This window comes from Macrobrachium rosenbergii, chromosome 13, assembly GCF_040412425.1.
Source record: "Macrobrachium rosenbergii isolate ZJJX-2024 chromosome 13, ASM4041242v1, whole genome shotgun sequence".
Classification (NCBI taxonomy): Eukaryota; Metazoa; Arthropoda; class Malacostraca; order Decapoda; family Palaemonidae; genus Macrobrachium; species Macrobrachium rosenbergii.
Window position 1 is genome coordinate 44,834,343 of NC_089753.1, and position 19,954 is coordinate 44,854,296.

At 37.9% G+C, this 19,954-nt stretch overlaps 1 protein-coding gene and 1 long non-coding RNA gene across 2 annotated transcripts; both read right to left on the minus strand.

The window, feature by feature from the left end:
- Positions 1–179: 179 nt before the first annotated feature.
- On the minus strand, positions 180–15,436 carry LOC136845259 (uncharacterized). Its single transcript, XR_010855130.1, has 3 exons — positions 15,203–15,436; positions 14,876–14,955; positions 180–1,460 (listed from the first exon to the last, which is right to left on the minus strand). It is a non-coding gene; the product is annotated as an uncharacterized lncRNA (long non-coding RNA).
- Positions 15,437–18,202: 2,766 nt separating this feature from the next.
- Positions 18,203–19,639, minus strand: LOC136844775 (uncharacterized). The gene has a single exon (XM_067114012.1). It carries the CDS (start codon positions 19,637–19,639, stop codon positions 18,203–18,205), a length of 1,437 nt encoding a protein of 478 aa, XP_066970113.1.
- Between the last annotated feature and the right edge of the window lie 315 nt (positions 19,640–19,954).

Here is a 19,954-nt window from a genome sequence, read left to right on the forward strand (position 1 = left end):
TTATTAAACATGAATTTTATTAGCAGTTTAAATTTTCTAAGCATTATAAATTGTCTTCTTTTTTACCACAGATAATTAAAAAAAAAAAATATATATACATATACACACATATATATATATATAAATATATATATATATATATATATATATATATATGGTATATATATACGTTGTGTGTTTGTGTTTGTCTTTTTAGTACTATTAGTGGTACCGAATCGTCCGGTACCGAATTGTCCTAGCGCCCATTATATATCATTAAAGATATCCAGAACTGAGTGTAATGGAGTTCCAAATTCATTGGCATTATTTGAACAGCAGGAGGTATTTTCAAACATGTATAATGAACAAGTATAAATGAGAGACACTTCTGTCATGTATAGTTATTCTTGAATAGCAAGAGTAATGTTATGATGGTAATGTAAACCAGGAGGACAGAGCAGTAACTGTTAGAATGACTGGTGGGAGATTAAGAGGAGCTGATTCTTATCTTACAGGTATTTATGAGTAAACTGCCAAATAATGGTAAAATTACAGAAGAGGTCAGTCCCAGAATAGGCGAAGCAAGGATAGGAATATGACATATGCACAAGATGATGTTGAAATTTGGTTTGAAGTTGATATAAGCAAAGGTTAGAATGTAAGAGGGAATTGTGGAAGTAACTGTACTTAAAAGAAGATGAGTGTGGATGTTGTGGTCAAATAATAAAAAAAAATGAAGAAATTGAGAACTGTTTGTGTAGTGCATGCGGCATAAAGATAACTATGAGGGTGAGAAATGTGAAGATAAATTCCAGAAGAGGTAGAAAGGTTAGCATAAGTGAAAGGATGTATCAGAGGATTTTAAGATGATTCAGTCAAGTGGAAAGAATGGGAGATGATAGGTTGGGGAATAGCATATGATTTGGAATTATTAGGAGCAAGCAGGGGAAGACGACATCAAAATTGCAGTCAGATGATGATATCCTTCCTGGCCATCCTTGATAAGCTCTAATTACACATGGAACTTCTGCCATCATCTCTAAATGCAAGCTATTAGGGGACTGGTATTCTCTTTGCAGGGCATGAAAATGCCCATTCTTTTGAGTTGAGACGATGTCACGCAGCCAAGTAACAAAGGTATTTATACCCTTGATGTGAACCTGACAAAGGTATCCAAGTTAATGTTTATAAACGTAAGAGAGCTCTTAATATTACTATAAAAACCCATGCATTTACACCTTGCTTTTTTCTAAACGATTAAATTTAATATATAAATGAGTATATTTTCTATTCAATAATTTTAAATTTTTGTCTTACCTTCAATAATTTTTTCACACATGGAATTCTATCTTGTGTCAGCTTCCTAATTCAATGTTCTTTTAGGCACGTTGTCTATGAATATGTAATTGTAAAAGTAAGGAAAAATAAAGGTATCTGTCTGCACCATAAGACCAATATTAATAATCTCTGTAGTTCGTAGCCTGCAAAAAAAGTATCCTATGAAAATTGCAGTGCCTATAACAAGAGCAAATGAAGAATGATAAATATTTAGGTAAAATTTCACCATTATCACATTTTGGACTTGAAAATTCAATTTTCTGACGCTCGTTTCATTCGCAGATGACCTAAACAACCACCCAATATTTTGCACTAGGGTAAGGACCTGGTACCCTACGTAAGGTTAGGTTAGGCGTGGTTGGTTAGGTTATTTTCGAACGCCAAAAACGTTCCAACCACATATTTAACAAAAGTAAATTATATTTTATAAGTTCACAATGTGATAACGGTTTAAAGTTAAGTTTGACCAATACTTCTGTAACGTTCACAAATGAAGTTCAATTCAGTTCATCTGCATGAGCAAACCCTTTCCTGTGCAATGGAGCTCCAGACTGGCATATCCTTCACTGCTATATTTAGCCTCTTGTAATTTTCGCTTTAGTCTACATCTTACAACAGGAAAATGTCTTCCTTTCGACACAGTACTCTTTGGATAGTAGCTTAAAATGCATTATCCAGTCTAGCAACTTTCCACACACTAAACAGAACACGGGTATTTGTATACACGTGAAGTGGCAGTTGTCATGCAAGGATAACTCCGGCTATGTCCAGATTTCCAATTGCCATCAAGGCCGAAAGTCTTCACCTCGCTCAACTCATGCGGCCAGAAAACAGTGTTTGTCTATTTACTGGCTTGGGGTGGATTTTGAGCCAGTCTGAGTTTGTGCACTTCAAAAATTATTGCATTGTCTCTCACCACAAACAAGGTCACTGATAAAGAACATGTGCTACAAACATCAAGCCACGTGTGATACCTAGATTCCAATTGGAAGCTAGCCAATGCAATTTATTGGCGTCGGTATCACAACTCGACTTTTGCTACTTTAACTTTTTCTTCGCCATTTATTTTCCATTTCAAAGCACTCTCAACGTTCTATTTCTCTGCATTACCAAACTAACTGGATAAATTCTCTGAACTGCACCAAACCAGACAACCTTTTCATAAACACTTGTTTTCTGGGATATATTATTTTAATACAGAGTTACACATCAACCATTTTCTTTCCAATCCCGATTTTTTCTGCGGACAGATGCATTTTCTATGGTGGCTACATGAAATTAATTTCTGTAAAAAAAAAAAATTCTGTACAAATAGTCCATTACAATGACATATGATATATATATATATATAACAAAAATCGAAATATATATATATATATATATATATATATATATATATATATATATATATATATATATATATATATATATATGTATATATATGTGTGTGTGTTCTTTTCAACATCTTTCCTTAATTACTATTTATTTCATGCCCTATAAAACCTGCTTGATGAGAGAACGATGAATGCTAAAAGCGCAAAGCAACCCACAAAGATGTAAACATAATTAATAAGCAAAGTCCCAAACACTTTTACATGCTCTCCACCAACCCATACTTTGAATAGGATCGCCAGCCGACACACACACATACACACGTACAACCAAACAACTGCAAAAACAGTTCCAAGGACAGAATGCACGAATGACGAAAATTTTCCTAAGAAAGTATTTACCGGAAAATAACGACAGATAAAGAGTCAGGGCTAACGACAAGAAACCAATATAACAAGATAAGGTATTTATATTCAAAGAATGACGAGGGGTTACTAGGAGTACGAAAACTATATAGTTTTGTTTCGAGAGGGCAAATGTAAAAAATTCTTGAATAGCAGCCCGTCGCAGAGAGAGAGAGAGAGAGAGAGAGAGAGAGAGAGAGATGGTTATCTGCAGGACGTTAGGTACGGAACTACGATCCTTACTTCCTTATTGGGAATCGTCTACCTGTGCCTGCGACAATCATCTTGCTTTCAAGCGTTCATATTTAGTTGCAAAGAACGCGGTGGGGGTCGGGGGGAAGCTGAACTCATTCAGACATAAATGCTTTAACGCCGAGGAAGAAACCGAGAGGAATTGATTGAGTTCAGATTTTCTTTGTAAATTTTCCAAATTTTTGTAACCGATGGATGTTGCATTAAAAATTCTGTGATCTATTCTAACACCAGAAATGGCTCTGTCATTATCATGATCTGCCTGTGTTTGTTTTTTTTTAGATATTCCCTTCTGTGCTTTAGCCTCAATAAAAAGACGAGAACAGAACTCATTCTACGTTGTTTTCTTTATAATGATTGAGTATGAACTCAGATAAGGATACGTTATGTCTCCCTGGTTGTTCAACATCTTTATGGTTGCAGGTAGGAGAGAATTTAGACAGAAGTCCAGAAGATATAAGAACAAAGTTTCTGATAACTGTGTGTGGAATGACCGGTGATTTCGGAAGAAAAGTGTATCTGACGATACTGGAGATGAGCATAAGTCTGGAAAGAGAATTGGTAAAATTTTGAGATGGGAAAGTGAATGTTAGCAAAATGGTGGAAGAACGTAAATGGTGTTTGGGAGTACATGCAACAGGTGACTGTTGGCTGAGAGAAGAGGTAAATCACTCTAAGGGTGTAATAAGGAATGCAGCATTGTTTATGGAAAGGGTGAGGCAAGAGACACAACAATGACACATCAGAGACAATTTCATCTGCAGTTTTTTAGGAGGAATCCTGAGGGGTCAGTTGAAAAGAAGACATATGCACTGAGGTCTCGATCTGGGGAGGTATCAGAAAGTATTAGGTGTTACATCTTTTTCTTCCTAACTGTTTGTGTAATATTTCTGACATTGTTTATGAATGTATACACACACACATATATCATAATGTACCAAAAACAATTCAATCTCCTCCTCCCTATTTGCAGCCAACCACACTCGACCAACTGTCAAGTACTGAGGTCAGTGCCATTATCAACAGAACCATAACAGGATTTGACAAATCATGCCTACAGCAAGCTATCTCACTCAGGAATCGAACTCGGCATTGGTAATGACACTGGGTTCGATAACAGAACGTTCCCGATACTCTTGGGTGCATTTAGTTAAACTCTATTGGTCCTCTATTCAACTAAGCATTGAATTATGCACCTGACGAGCAGGTGACTGTGATGAGTCGCACCTAGCAGGGAGGAGGGAATAAAGGTGGTAATCGCATATATATAAATATAATATGTATGAATATATATATAATATATGTATATATATATATATATATATATATATATATATATATATATATATATATATATACATATATATACATATATGGAGGTCTTCAAAGGTGCAACTTCTGACTTAATTTCCATCTACATTAAGGACGAAATGCAAAAGAAATATCGCAGAGAGAAATACGAAAGCAGTAGGTTGAAGACCGGCTTCTGATCTTCTTCGGCTCTTGAGGAACTAAGACACAACAACAACAACAACAATAATAATAACAGTAGTAGTTTGAAAAGTCCGTTTTAACCAATGGAGGGAGATGAAGGAGTGGAGGGTTAAGATTAGCTCATACAATGAGCAATAATGCTCGATGGAGCCGTTTATTCACTAACACATTTCCAGATGACTCATTGTAAAGGAAATTAACTATGTTCAATGTTAACGATTTCTGGTTTCATTTTATGTTAGTGTAAAACATACATCAAGTTAAAAGAGATATTTTGAGTTTTTATTGCGTTTGGTCTGATTATATGATAATGAGAACAAATTTCGTGCAATAAAGATTTATTCGTGAATGTGAAATAACACGTTTGCAAATTACAATTAATAATCATAGAAGCAAGAGGTTGATACACACTATAATACGAATAAACTCATTTTGCTAACAGTAACATAATGTATCAACATGGCTTCTATCAACTGATGACAATATCAAGACTAAGCCAAAATATGCAAATAGCTACAACCTACTGCATGTTTTGCAGTATTACTTTTATAGGAACGTTCTGTAATTTATGAGTATCTATTAACTAAATAACAAAACAAACAATAGTATCTATTGAACATGCAACGACTTGAAAAATTATAGGCCTACTTGTTTTAAGAGCCACTGATTTTCAATATGACTGATTTTTCCACATAACAGAGAGAGAGAGAGAGAGAGAGAGAGAGAGAGAGAGAGAGAGAGAGAGAGAGAGAGAGAGAGAGAGCCCACACAGTGAGCTCTAAGTACTTAGAACCATCACAAAAATCAGCAATTCATGATCACTAAAATGGTGAAACTAGTCTCGTTTCGCTGGCTGTAAGATTGATGCGTTACATGAGCAATATGACCTACTGCAATTAGCTCTTTGCCATTACAAATAGGCAGAACCTTGGAGTTATAAAATAAAATGGTAAGTATTAATAACACGTTAATTCCTTGGGGACATAAAGTAAAATGTTAAAGGCTTAATGACGAATTGAAAACTTAGAGATATAAAATAGAATGCCAAGGCTTAATGACATGTTAACTGATAATATTGCAGCACTATAATATAATCATAAAACTGAAGAAGACAATGACATTCAATACTACACCTAAGTGCTACTCTTTCTGTAACCGTTCAATAGGATATGATTCCACATATTGTTCTGTAGTATATGAATTCTTAAACTGACTCAAAATATTTCAGTAAACACACACCGCCCTCTCCCCATCGAAAATTTCATGTTTTACAACCAAATTTTATAATGCCATACATATATACATACATACTGGTATAGATATAGATATATATATATATATATATATATATATATATATATATATATATATATATATATTATATACAATATATATATATACATATATATATATATATTATATATATGTGTGTGTATATATAAAGTCCTCCTAGGCCTCTGTAGGCTCATATGGCAGGTGCTGCTCTCCTGTTTCTTAGGCCAACAGCCAGTGGGGGACAGGTCCCAATGCCTATGACACATGGCCAGTGTGTTGCTAGGCCCACTGTTTAACTCCCCAGCCAGAGGGCTGAACCTCTGGTTTTTTCGGACCCTTAGGTTGATGGGCTACTGGATTTATGCAGTGGCGCCATCTGAGCCATCAGTGAGCGGCGGGATTTGAACTCCAGTGCTCTCGACTGGTAGCCGAGAATCATAACATATTTATGTATATATGTGTGTATACATATATGTATATGTATGAATATATATTATATATATGTATGTATGTATGTATATATATACAAATATATATATCATATATATATATATATATAAATATATATATATATATATATATATATATATATATATAATACATTTATACACAAAAATGAAAAGTAGTGTATCATAGTTGAACCAGTGATCGTACAACATGAAATTTTTACTGAGCAGAAAATATGTTTATTGAATATTTTTTTTTTTTGTCAATTTAAGAATCCATACGTTCCTGAACAATATATATCATCACAGTCTCATTCTATGGAAGGGATACAGGAAGATCCACACTACCTAATCAGCCGAATCACAAAAAACACAAGCATAGGAGGCATTATTATGATTGTTCCTAATGAAGAGAACAATGGAAACTATTATAGGTTGACAAAAATACTTATTATAAACCAAACTTCAAACTGGAAAGGCTAAAAAAAATATAACATAGATGATAGCACACGACTGAATCCTCAAACCATTTTACCTTCTGCTGCAATTTCAAAGGTAAAGCAATGTAAGATACAATATATTGTGAGAAATATATAGTTTATGTTCTTACAAATCTAATACCCTTTTGTTAATGTGTTACACACACGCACACACACTCACTGAGGCAACATGATGAGATGAAGTCGTCAAACTCAGTACCCGTTATAAATATAATTAGGTGTGACAAAGAGCTGCTCCTACGAAGCCCTCTTAATACGAATAATATATCTTAAAGAAAACAGAGCTGTAATTTTCCCCAGAAGCCCTAAAAATTGCAGAAGCATACAGTCATTCTGGAAAGTTTAATTTGATGCGCATTTCCTAAGAATCAAGATCCATAACACCAAGATTCAGGCTGTTTCACATTAGCCTCAAAATCTCACTTGGATCCTCACTCATGGCACGGGCGATTGCTTCTTGAAACTCAAAGGCCCTCTCTGGTTTCCACCTGTACGCCACAAGATTTGTTATGAAGTAATCTTCTATGAATCCATTCTCTACGTTTTTGGAGAGGTAACTCAAAATGGCTTTGTATCCTTCGCATAAACCCTTTTTCTGTAGTTCATCACAGTGCTTAACTGCAATTCTCTTCGCGAAGAAAGACTGGAACTTGTACCGACGCTTCCAGTCCTGCTGAAAAGCCTTGAGTTTCACCATTCTGACCATGTCTCGTAGATTAACCTCGGAATGAAGAAAATTCTTCTCTAGCAAGCCAAAGGAGACACTGAAAAGTCGACGAGGATTGGGATAATTCTCAGAATTAGGTGCCGCCATAGAAAAGGACATAACGGGAGATTTATTCTTGTTCAGTGTATCTATGTAAGCCCTCAAACATTTGGGGAGTTCACTGAGGGGCCGCAAGTCGGGGCATTGCCCCCAAGTGCGACACACTATTTGGGGCACAAAATCTACGGAAATCTCTTTTCCTGTAGTATATTTAATCTTTGCAGTAAGGGCAACCAGTTGTTCCTCATAATCAACTTTTGCATCAGGTATGTCCACATCGTCTATTGCACGGGAAATGTGAGTAAATAAATTTCGCCGTAGTTCTGCTGCATCCAAAAAGTTATCGCTGTCACAGAAGAATTTTTTGGGTAAGTGAGACTTCCATTCAAGGGTGAAGAATCCACTGGGATTCGGCCGACGTACTGTGAAATTATCTGATTCGAAAGGATTTCCCAGAATCATTGTTATATCAAAGTCAGTCTCTTCTTTCACAGCTAGTCCCTCAAAGGCGCTGCCACAGTGAACGAACTGTATGTGATACACATCAGGACCAGTACATCTTGGCAAAGCACCCCGGACCTTTTCCATGAAATCTTCCACTTTCCGCGCATTTTCTTTCACCTTCGGAACAACTTCCCTGTTCAATTTACCTAAAATGCTTCTAATTATGTCGTCAGATTTATCGGTATCCATTGCAGATTCTTGCACTAAATGTTAAAACAGGGAATTTCTGTCACCTGACTCCGAACTTCTGCACAAAAGGAGATGACAGACACAACTGATAAATGTTGGTCTCCATGAATTTTCAATTCATATAGCGCATAGTTTATCAATCCACTGATAACAATCGAACAAGTCCAATACTTAGAAGAATGTACGTGTCCAGCTCTATCTTTTGTTACAACCTTATCACAACAGAGCGAAAAAACCACGTTGCTGTTTCAAAGTAACCTTATCTACTAAACTATCTCACAATCTAACATTCGATTATCTCATACCTATATCAGTTAATGCTACTGTAACCAGGCACATAATATAATAATATCCATTTATAATATCGTTAAAGATATCCAGAATTGAGCGTAATGAAGTTCCAAATTTACTGACACTATTTGAACAATTATAGGTATTTTCAAACAAGTATAAACAAGTACTGGATAAATGAAAGACACTTCTTCTGCCATAGTTATTCTTGACTAGCAAGAGTAATGTTATGATGGTAATGTAAACCAGGAGGACAGAGCAGTAATAACTATGAGAATGACTGCCTGGGGATGGGAAGGAGTTGATTCTTACAGGTTTTTATAATTAAACTTCCAAATAATGGCAAAATTACAGAAGAGGTCAGTCCCAATATAGGCGAAGCAAGGATGGGAATATGACACGTGCAAATGATAATGATGAAGTCGGTTTGAAGTTAATGTAAGTAGAGGTTAGAATGTAGCAGAGAACTCTGGAGGTAACTGTACTTGACAGAAGAAGAGTGTGGATATTGTGGACAAATAATAATAAAAAAAAAAAAGATGAAGATAAGTTGAGAAGAACTGTTTGTGTAGTGCATGTGGCACAAAGATAACTATGAGGGTGAGAAATGTGAAGATAAAATACCAGAAGGGGTAAAAAGGTTACCATAAGTGAAAGGATGTATCAGAGGATTTTAAGATGATTCAGTCATGTGGAAAGAATGGGAGAAGATAGGTTGGGGAAGAGCACGTGATTTGGAAGTGTTAGGAACAAGGAAGGGAAGATGACCTAAAAATTGTAGTCAGTAGAAGATATCCTGTCTGATCATCTTCCATAAGCTCTATTTACACCTGGAACTTCTGCTATCATCCCTAAATGCACGCTATTAGGGGACTGGTATTTGCTATTCTCTTTGAAGGACCTGAAAATGCACAGTCTCTTGATGTGAAACTGACAAAGGCATCGCAGTTAATGTAAGTAATGCTGATGCTTGTAAACTTCAGAGAGCTCTTAACACGCATTAAAGCCTTGTTCTTTTCTAAAAGATTATATTTACACATAAATGAGTATATTTACTATTCGTTAATTGAAATTTTTTTCTTGTCAATTTTTCTTCATTCATAGGCATTGTATTTTGTGTCAGCTTTTCTAAGTCAATGTTCTTTTAGGTAAGTCGTCTATAAATGTGTAATTGCAAGAGTGAAGAAAAATAAAGGTATGTCTGCATCATCATAGCAATATTAATAATCTTCGTAGTTCGTAGCCTGCAATAAAAGTATCCTATGAAAATTACAATGACTATAACAAGAATGAAGAATAGTAATTATTTCGGTAAAATTTCACCGTTATTACATTTTGGACTTGAAAATTTAATTTTCTGACGCTCGTTTCATTCGCAGATGACCTAAACAACCACCCAGTATTATGCACTAGGGTAAGGACCCTACGTAAGGTTACGTTAGGGGTGGTTGATTAGGTTATTTCCGAACGTCAAAAACGTTCCAACCACATATTAAACAAAAGTAAATAATGTTTTATAAGTTCAAAATGTGATAACGGTTTAAAGTTAAGTTTGACCAATATTTCACAATTGCAGTGTTAACAAATAAAGTTCAAATCAGTTCATCTGCATGAGCAAACCCTTTCCTATGGAACGGTGCTCCAGACTTTGGCATATCCTTCACTGCTATATTTAGCCTTTTGTAATTGTCCTTTTAGTCTACATCTTACGACAGGAAAATGTCGTCCTTTAGACACAGTACTCTTTGGATAATAGCTAAAAATGCATTATCCCGTCTAGGAACTTTCCACACACTAAACGGAACTCTGGTATTTGTATACATGTGACGTCACAGATGTTGTGCAAGGATAACTCCGGCTATGTCCAGATTTCCAATTGCTATCAACTCATGCGGGAAGAAAACAGGGTTCGTCCACTGGCTTGAGGCGGATTTAGAGCCAGTCTGAGTTTGTGTACTTCAAAAATTACTGATTACACTCTCACCACAGCCAAGGTCACTGATAAAGATCATGTGCTACAAACATCGAGCCACATGTGATACCTAGATTCCAGAAATTAGAAGCTAGCCAATGCTATTTATTGGCGTCGGTATCACAACTCGACTTTTGCTACTGTAACTTTTTCTTCGCCATTTATTTTCCATTTCAAAGCACTCTCAACTTTATATTCCTGTGCATTACCAGACTAATTGGATAAACTCTCTGAACTGCACCAAACCAGACAACCTTTTCATCAACACTTGTTTTCTTGCATTGTGTTATTTTAATGATACCTAGTTGCACAGCAACCATTTTCTTTCCAATCCCGTTTTCTTCTGCGGATAGATGGATTTTCTACGGTGACTACATGAAATTAATTTCTATACAAATAAAAGCATTACAATTGATATATTAACAATAATCAGAAATTTATCTATATATATATAACATTATATATATATTACACTATATTATATGAATATATATATATTTATATATATATATATATATATTTTCATTTTCTTGTAATCCGTTATCCTCCTATAATTTTGACATATTTACTTTTTCAAACTTTATGTTTGATGGTAATGGTTGTTGAAATTCATATTTAGTTTGGCCTCAGATCTCAAAAGAACTAATGATTGAATAACTTGATAATGTAATTTAAATTGTTAATACAATTTTAATAGTAACATAATTTAGAACGAATATCTTTCTTGGTAAGCGTAGTATGTGAAACCATGTGTGTGTGTCCTCCCAGGCCTTGTTTCATTTCAATTGTCATCAGTTGAGATAAGGCGGCGCTTTGTTTTGGGGTTGTGATGCTTGCGAAAACAAACGCCGATTCGTCCCATACGGGATCAAACGAAGTGATTTCATGTTGTTACATGCGTTGTCGAGTCACGCATGCCACTTGGAAGAAAAAATTGTCTTGATCCGAGACGTCATGTTTTGTAGATTGTGTTCAAAACGTTTTTGCTGGGATGACGTAACTTTCTTCTAGAAGCTTCTCCATTGTTCTCGTTTTGAAAATGCTTTAGTGACGTTTCTCTGCTTCTAGAAAGGTATACACAAAATGCTTTAATGACAATCATGTAATTGTTTCACGTATTGCTGGAATCCTAAAATCTTTTTCATTCTGATTTCTGAGACCAGTTGAATTGATATTTCTCTCTCTCTGTTCTTAGAAAGAGATTATTAACATAATTTTTGTGGTCACTTTTAACATTGGTTTTGAGATCCAACCATTTAGCAAAGTTATTTAGTTCGTAACGGCGGCTGGTAAAAGTGTGTGTGTGATAACAGCTGCAACAATATTATAGAGGTTTCCAATTTTTGTGTAAGGTTTTATTGATACCATGGTATGATAAGTTGAAATTTGGAACAAAAATCATTATTGATAAATCTTATGAATTTTGTGTGATTTTCTATTTACAATCTCTTTATATTTTACATTTTTTATGTTTGTGATGTAACATTTATTTATATAGCATTTTAAATATTTCTTGGTAATTTAACATTGCATAAGTAATTTAACATTGCATATTTGATTTCGATATCTCATGTGTTAAGATTTTCTTTTTAAATCTTGAACAGTAATTCTTGATAGTTTAAATTTTTTGATTAATTTAAACCTGATAAAGTTTTGTGAATTAGTTTGTTTCATAATTTAATTCGAAATTAATTAGTGTTGTGTTAATTTCAAGTAATGGTAAATTTTCAGAACCAATTCTAATTAATTGTGAATTCTAGTTATAAACTTTGAATTTAAAAATAAATTTTTGTATTTAACATTTTTAGAAAAACATTGTTTCATTTATTGATCACCAGTGAATAGGATTGATTGTGTGTGCATAAGGCAAAGTGATAAACATGTTTTGTTCTTTTAGTTTGCTAAAGTGAATTAAGACCAGGAAACAGTTAGAGTTTTTGCTAAGTGATGCCCTTCTACTCTAGAATATTTCTAGTTTAATTTTTGATACCTCACAGCCATATTCTGATAGACTTAGTTTGATTTTTTCAAGTGATTGATAAATAAGTTTTTCTTAAGGGATCACTGTTACCTTTGAGTACTCAGTCGTAATAATTAATGTTAAAGATTTCAGGTATCTGGCTGAAGAGAGGTATATTTTGAATCTTGAGATTAGTTGTGTAGTAACCAGGTACCTGATACGCATCGTGACAATATATATATACATATATATATATATATATATATATATATATATATATATATATATATATTTGTGTTCTTTTCAACATCTTTCCTTAATTATTATTCATATCATGCCCTATAAAACCTGCTTGATGAGAGAACGATGAATGCTAAAAGCGCAAAGCAACCCACAAAGATGTAAATATAATTAATAAGCAAAGTCCCGAACTATTTGACATGCTTTCCACCAACCCATACTTTGAATAGGATCGCCAGCGGACACACACACATACACGCATACAACCAAACAACCGCAGAATGTACGAATGACGAAAATTTTCCTAAGAAAGTACTTACTGGAAAATAACGACAGACAGAGTCAAGGATAACGACACGAAACCAATATAACAATGACAAGGTATTTATATTCACAGAATGACGGGGGGTTACTAGGAGAACGAAAACTACATAGTTTTGTTTCGAGAGGGCAAATGTAAAAATTTCTTGAATAGAAGCGTGTCGCAAGAGAGAGAGAGAGAGAGAGAGAGAGAGAGAGTAGGGGGCTTTATCTGCCCTTGGTCAAGGCAGGATGTTAGGTACGGCGCTGGGATCCTCACTTCCTTATTGCGACTCGTCTACCTGTGCCTGCGACAATCACCTTGCTTTCAAGCGTTCATATTTAGTTGCAAAGAACGGGAGGGCGAGGGGGGGGGGTGGCGGCGCAGTGACCTCATTCAGACATAAATGCTTTAACGCCGAGGAAGAAACCGAGAGGAATTGATTGAGTTCAGATTTTCGGCAAATTTCCAAATTTTTGTAGCCAATGGATGTTTCATTAACAATTCTGTGATCTATTCTAACACCAGAAATGGCTCTGCCATTATCATTACCTGCCTGTGTTTTTTTTATTCCCTTCTATCCCTTCTTTGCTTTAGCCTCAATTACAAGACGAGAACGGAACACGTTCTATGTTGCGTTCTTTATAATGATTTAATATAAAACCAGATTAGGATGCGTTATGTCTCCCCTGATTGTTCAACATCTTTTGGTTGCAGGTAGGAGAGAATTTAGACAAAGTCCAGAAGATATAAGAGCAAAGTTTCTGATAACTGAGGTCGTGAAGTGTGTGTGTGTGTGTGTGTGTGTGTGTGTGTGATGTGTAGTGGAATGGCCGGTGATTTCAGAACAGTGTAATACGATGGAAGATGAGCACAAGTCTGGAAAGGGAATTGGTAAAATTTTAACAGGATGGGAAAATGAAGGTCAGCAAAAAGTGGAAGACTAAGCAGTGTTTGGGAGTACTTACAACAGATGACTCTTGGCCGAGAGAAGAGGTAAATTACTCTTTAGGTGTAGTAAGGAATGCAGCATTATTTATGAAAAGGGTGAGGAATGCAGCATTATTTATGAAAAGGGTGAGGCAAAAGACACAACACCGACACATCAGAGACACTTCATCCGCAATTTCTTAGGATGAATTTTAAGGGGTCGGACGAAATGCAGACATATCCACTGAAGTCATTCTGGGGAGGCATTAAAAAGTATCAGGGTGTGGAACTCTGGAACTCACGAATCACTATGGCAGTGGCTCTTTAAAAGATGAGTGCTAAACACAAAGTAATTATAAAGTAATTATGTATGTATGTATGTATGTATGTATGTATGTATGTATGTATGTATGTATATTTATATAATATATATATATATATATATATATATATATATATATATATATATATATATTTTTATATGTTTCCTGGTGCAGGTGGATCTTATGACTCCACAATTATTACTTTACTCGAAAATGGCCTTGTAAGATACCCAGGACATATAAAACACAAACAAAAAAAAAGTACACGGAGCGGAGGGCTCTTCACTAGGGAAGTGAGTGAAACACGTGGATATAAAAATAGTTATATTTGATAGCACACAAGGTCAAAGGAAAATTAACTGAAAATACGGTAAATTACTGCCGTAGAAGTCCTCCCTAAGGGGGAGCTTGGGAATGCCAGGAACACGGACCAAGGATAATTCTGCTACAGGCGTCTTTCTGAAACGATATTTGGACCCACGTTACACATCTAATGCTGGAATTTGGGGATTGAATTACTCGGGGTGCACTGAAGGCGCCAAGGACTCCCTGAGGCGTTACTTGTGACTCAGAGGAAAGAAGCTGTGAACACGTGGGCCTGGCTTGAACCAAGGAATATCAGGGAACACAAAGTTATAGGCCCAGAGATTAATAAATGCAAAAGGGCTAAGTAATCGTGACTAGCAACTCGTTTTGGGTACATTACCACATTTGTAGGGGCGCAGGGATGACGACGTCTTCTGCCGAGAAACACGTGTGGAAGCGTGGACAAATGGTAGCCTCCCTCCAAGGTATTTCTTCAAGTCGTAGATTGGGGCGGAAAAGGGCGCCCTTGGGATGATGAAAAGGCCGCCGTTTAATGTCAGCTCGCGTTTGGAAGACTTGCAATCCCCTTGCAGTCTTCTAAGGCCACGTGGAATGGAACACGGGGCACACAGGGCAGCGATGGGATCCACGTGGCGGCGAGCGGGAAGAGGAGGGCAGGGCAACGGCCCGAGACTGGACTTGTTCTCGGCAAACTAGCGAGCGCGTGTGGGGAAGGGCTGCTGTTGTATTGTATTAAGCCAACTCTTGTGTTGGCACGGGCCTTTCCCTTGTTTGGCCCGTAGGTGATCTGAAAATTTCAGAAGGTCATTTGTTATAGGAAATGTGAAAGAGATTTAGTAGTAGAGACAGTTGTGGATGGAGGAAGGATGATGGTTGTAGTGGGAGGGGGCCATCATGTCACGGATAGTAGTAGTTTGAAGATGTAAGGCCTTTTGAAGGAAAAATAGAGAAACATTGCAGGTGGGGTTGTCCAACCCTTTAAACCCTAGAGTCCCTGCAGAGTATTCTTAGTGGTAGAGTAGTTTAGTTGGAATAAGACAGAGATGATGTGTATAGGGCCTTACGGTGAGGGGATGGGATGAGTTGAGGAGGATGATGGTGGTAGTTAAAGAGGGCCATCTTGGTTTGTTTGTAGTGGTAGTATGAAAGTACATGTTAAGTGAGTTGGTGGCCAGTGCCACTCTGAACACACTTAACATTACATTACTTAATTCAGCTGGAAAGTAGAAGGTGAGAAGTTTGAGTATTCTCATTGCATTGTTCTATCTTGGTGGCGGTAAAATTTACTAGCAGCTGGGCATGTGTGTCGATGTCCTCGACTATTGCCTTTGCAAGTGTTGCTGCTATTTTGCTGCGTCTGGTGAGTTTACATCAGCTTGTACTTCGCCTCTGAGCAGTGCTGTCTCTCTGCATTCTAGCAGGTAGTGTAGGAGAGGCTGCTGTGTTTCTTCCTCACAGTGCTCACATGGTCTGACACTGGGGTTAACAATTTCCCAGCAGGCTTTGTATCCTAGCCTTAGTCTGTGAATACATACAGCTAGTTTTCTCGGTGTGTGCCTGTCTATGGGGAGGCACTCAGGTCGGTTGCCCATTTGTACCATCTGGCAGTCGGGGAGTGATCTGTCCATGCCCGTAGGTCTTCCAGCATGTTTGCTTTCATGAGCGGTTTTATGGCATTTTTGATCTGTTGTAGTGCAGGTTGTATGTGGATCTGCACTCTGTCAATGTACCTTGTGCTCTTGGCTAGTTCATCCGCTTTATCATTGCCTGGAATTCCTATGTGACTCGGTATCCAGTTCATAGTGACTGGTCTTCCTCTTTCGCTGTGCTGGTAGAGCAGTGACTTGATCCCAGCCAGCAAGGCCTTGTTCTCTTTAATTCTGATTTGTTGCAAGGCCTGCATGGAGGATTTGGAGTCAGTGTGGATGATGACGGGTCCTTCCTCATTCTCCAGAGAGTACAGTAGTGCCTGTCTTATCGCTACTAATTCTGTCTGCATTGTTGAGGCACAGTTTGATGTTCTCCAGCATGCTTGAAATTGTTTGAATATACTGCTGCTCCAGTAGTTTTATTTTCTGGATCCACAGTGCCGTCGGTGTAGTATGTTTGGGCCCCCAGGATTTCAGTGTTCCTGATAGACTCGTAGGCTGCTGCTCTTAGTTCCTCTCTTGAGCAGTCTTCTTTTGCTCTGGGAAGGTGTGTGTAATGGAATTTTGCATAATCCTTTTTCCAGGGCGGGATATGTTGCACATCCTGCGCTGTGTCTGGTCTCATGTTCAGCATTGCCTCTGCCATATCTAACCTCTTGATGTTGTCACTTTGGTCTTTTCCGTAGGAGTTCGGGCTCCGAATCTCTGGATGTTTATTTAGTTCTCCCTTTGTTCTGGTCTTGAGATTGAGTCTCTCTCTGAGAGGAAGATTTTTGCCATTGTACTGGCATTTCTCTGTGCAATCCTATCTTCTACTTTTGGCATGTTAGTCTCAAGCCTGAGGTTGCACAGTCTTGTCCACATGGGTGCCCCAAGCATGAGTCTCATTGCCTTATTCTGTATTACTTCCAGAGTTTCCTTTTGTGCCTCTGTTAGCTTTTACCAGGGCGGGGGCAGCATAGTCAATCAATGATCTGGTGCAGGCTATATAGTATGTTTTCTGTACATGTTCATTTGCACCATCCTTCAAAGATGACATATATCTCATTGCTGCTGTTCTTGCTTCTGCTCTTTCCTTCAGGTATTTGATTTCGTTCTTGAAGGTTAGTTGCTGGTCTAGGATGATTCCCAGATACATGTACTTGTCCACCCACTCTAGCGGTTCAGCTCCTATTGTGAGTGGTTGGAGTGGTCTGTGTGCTTTTACTGCCATGGCCTTTGTCTTATTTATATTGATTTTGAGGCCTAGTTCCTCCGACTTTTTGCTGATTTCATTGAGGGCTCTTTGCATTCTAGGCACTCTGACAGGTCCTCTTTGCGACTATGCACACATCGTCAGCGTATATGAAAATTTCTACGCCTTCGGGAAGCTGCAGTGAGGCTAGGTTCTCCATGAGAATATTGAATAGGAGAGGACTTAGTATTCCTCCCTGTGGTGTGCCATTTTCCAAGTCATGGAAGGTGGATATCACCCTTTGAATTTGACCCTCGCCTGTCTTCTTAGCACATAGTTTTTGTCCAGGCTAGAAGGTGTCCTTTGACTCCTTTCTTCATCAGTGAGTGGAGTACTGCTGCTGGACTGGCTAGCTCGAAGGCTTTTTCAAAGTCTATGAAGACTACTACAGCCTTTCCTTGATTTATGTAGCTGAGGACATCTGTCAGACACTCTGTAGTTCCAACTCCTTGTTGGTATGCATATAGCTGTTTGTGTAGAGGACCAATTTTGTATGTTATCCTGTTGAGCACCATTTTCTCTCCAGTTTTTCCATGCAGGAGACTAGTGCTATGGGTCTCGGGTTGTCTGGATCTTTAGGTTTTGGAATTGGCTTTGTGTCTTGTTGCCTCCAAGTCTGCGGTCTTGTGTGCTCTGCATGTGTTTTGTTCATGATCCTCAGGAAGGCGTTTTCTCCTGCAGGACCCATGTTACTTATCATTGTGTATGTTATCCTGTCTGCTCCTGGTGCTGTATCTTTGCCAGTTTTGTATACTGCCCTTAGTTCTTCTACTGTGTAAGGGGTGTCCGTGTCATCTGGTGTGAAGCAAGCCTCGTTAACTTCTTCCCATCTGATCGGTGCTAGCTGATCCTGTCGTCTTCTGGTTTCAGGAGAGAGATTGTTTGATTTTGTCCTGTTAGCAAAGGATGTTGCTAGTCTCTCTGCTTCTTCTAGAGGTTGAGGGTGAGTTGCTATCGCTGACTTCTTTTTTCCGGCTACTCTGTTCAGCCATTTCCATAGTTCTGAAAGGGATGTGTGCTCTGATAGTTTAGCACACCATTCCAGCCATTTTTCAATTCTTATTTCCTGGAGCCTCTGATGGACGTCATTTTTGACTGTTTGTAGCAACTCTCTGTTTTCAGCTGTTGCTCTTCTTCTGTAGATCTTTGTGACTCTGTTTAGTAGGGTTTTCAGCTGTCTTACCTCTTGGCAGTAGTACCAGGAGTCTTTGTAGCTGTAGTTCCTCTGAGCTGTCTTTATTGGCATTGCTTTATTTGCTGCATTATGTATGGCGTCAACTAGGTCTTTTTCTAGTTGGTCTATATCCTCTGGGGGCGTGTACTGTGCTGCCCATTCCTCAAGTGCTAGTCTGAAAATAACCCAGTTTGCCAAGTCTTGATTCCATCTTGGTGGAGGTGGCGGTATTGGAGGTAGTTGTTGCATTTCCAATTCTGTCATTGTTGCAAAGTGGTCGCTGACTAATGTGGGATGCACTTGCCATCTTGTAAGGTGCCTGATTGTCGTTGTGGCAAATGTTAGATCTAATCTGCCTCCTCTTATATGTGTGGATTGCCCTGTGTTGAGCAGTGCGACTCCCTCAAATTCCTCCAGAGAGTAGGCTACGTGTTCCCCTGCCTGGTTAGTGATTGTCGGGGAAGATAGTAGAGGATGATGTGCGTTGAAGTCCCCACATATTATTGTAGGTGTGTCAGTTGCATGGGCGAAGAGCTGCGTCAGTTGTAGTTCTCCTGGGCTTTCTCTATTTATTTTCCTGTAGAGATTGTATATGTCTAGTCTCTGGTTTTGCAGAGTTATTCTAATTGCCATGCTCTCCACATTCTCTCCCAGGGGATCGGATTGTGTATTCTTACTGCTGGGATTGTATTCTTGATGAGAATAGCCAGTCCCCTGTCGGTGCCTATGTCTGGAGTTGTGTCTGAGTTGTATAAGCATTATACCCAGCTATTCTAAACTTGGTTCCTGTTTTTAGACGGGTTTCTGAAGTAGGATGATGTCTACATTTTCTGTTTTGCAGACTGCAATAAGTGTAGCTGTTTTAGGCCTCACTCCATCAGCATTCCAGTTAATTATTTTCAGCATTGTTGTACGTTAGGGAGAAGCGCCTGGGGTCTCTTGGTGCAAAAGTGATGGAGTTATCATCTACCGATTTGATGAAGATGATGAAGATGAGGGGAGAGGGGTGATGTTTTGGGGTTTAGTGGATGAGGAAGGTGTAGGATCATGGGGGAGGTGGTGGTAGGTTGGGAT

Bases quoted from the DNA above. Each gene is read 5' to 3' on its own strand.
- LOC136844775 (XM_067114012.1), bottom strand. From the start codon at position 19,639: ATGCTTATACAACTCAGACACAACTCCAGACATAGGCACCGACAGGGG.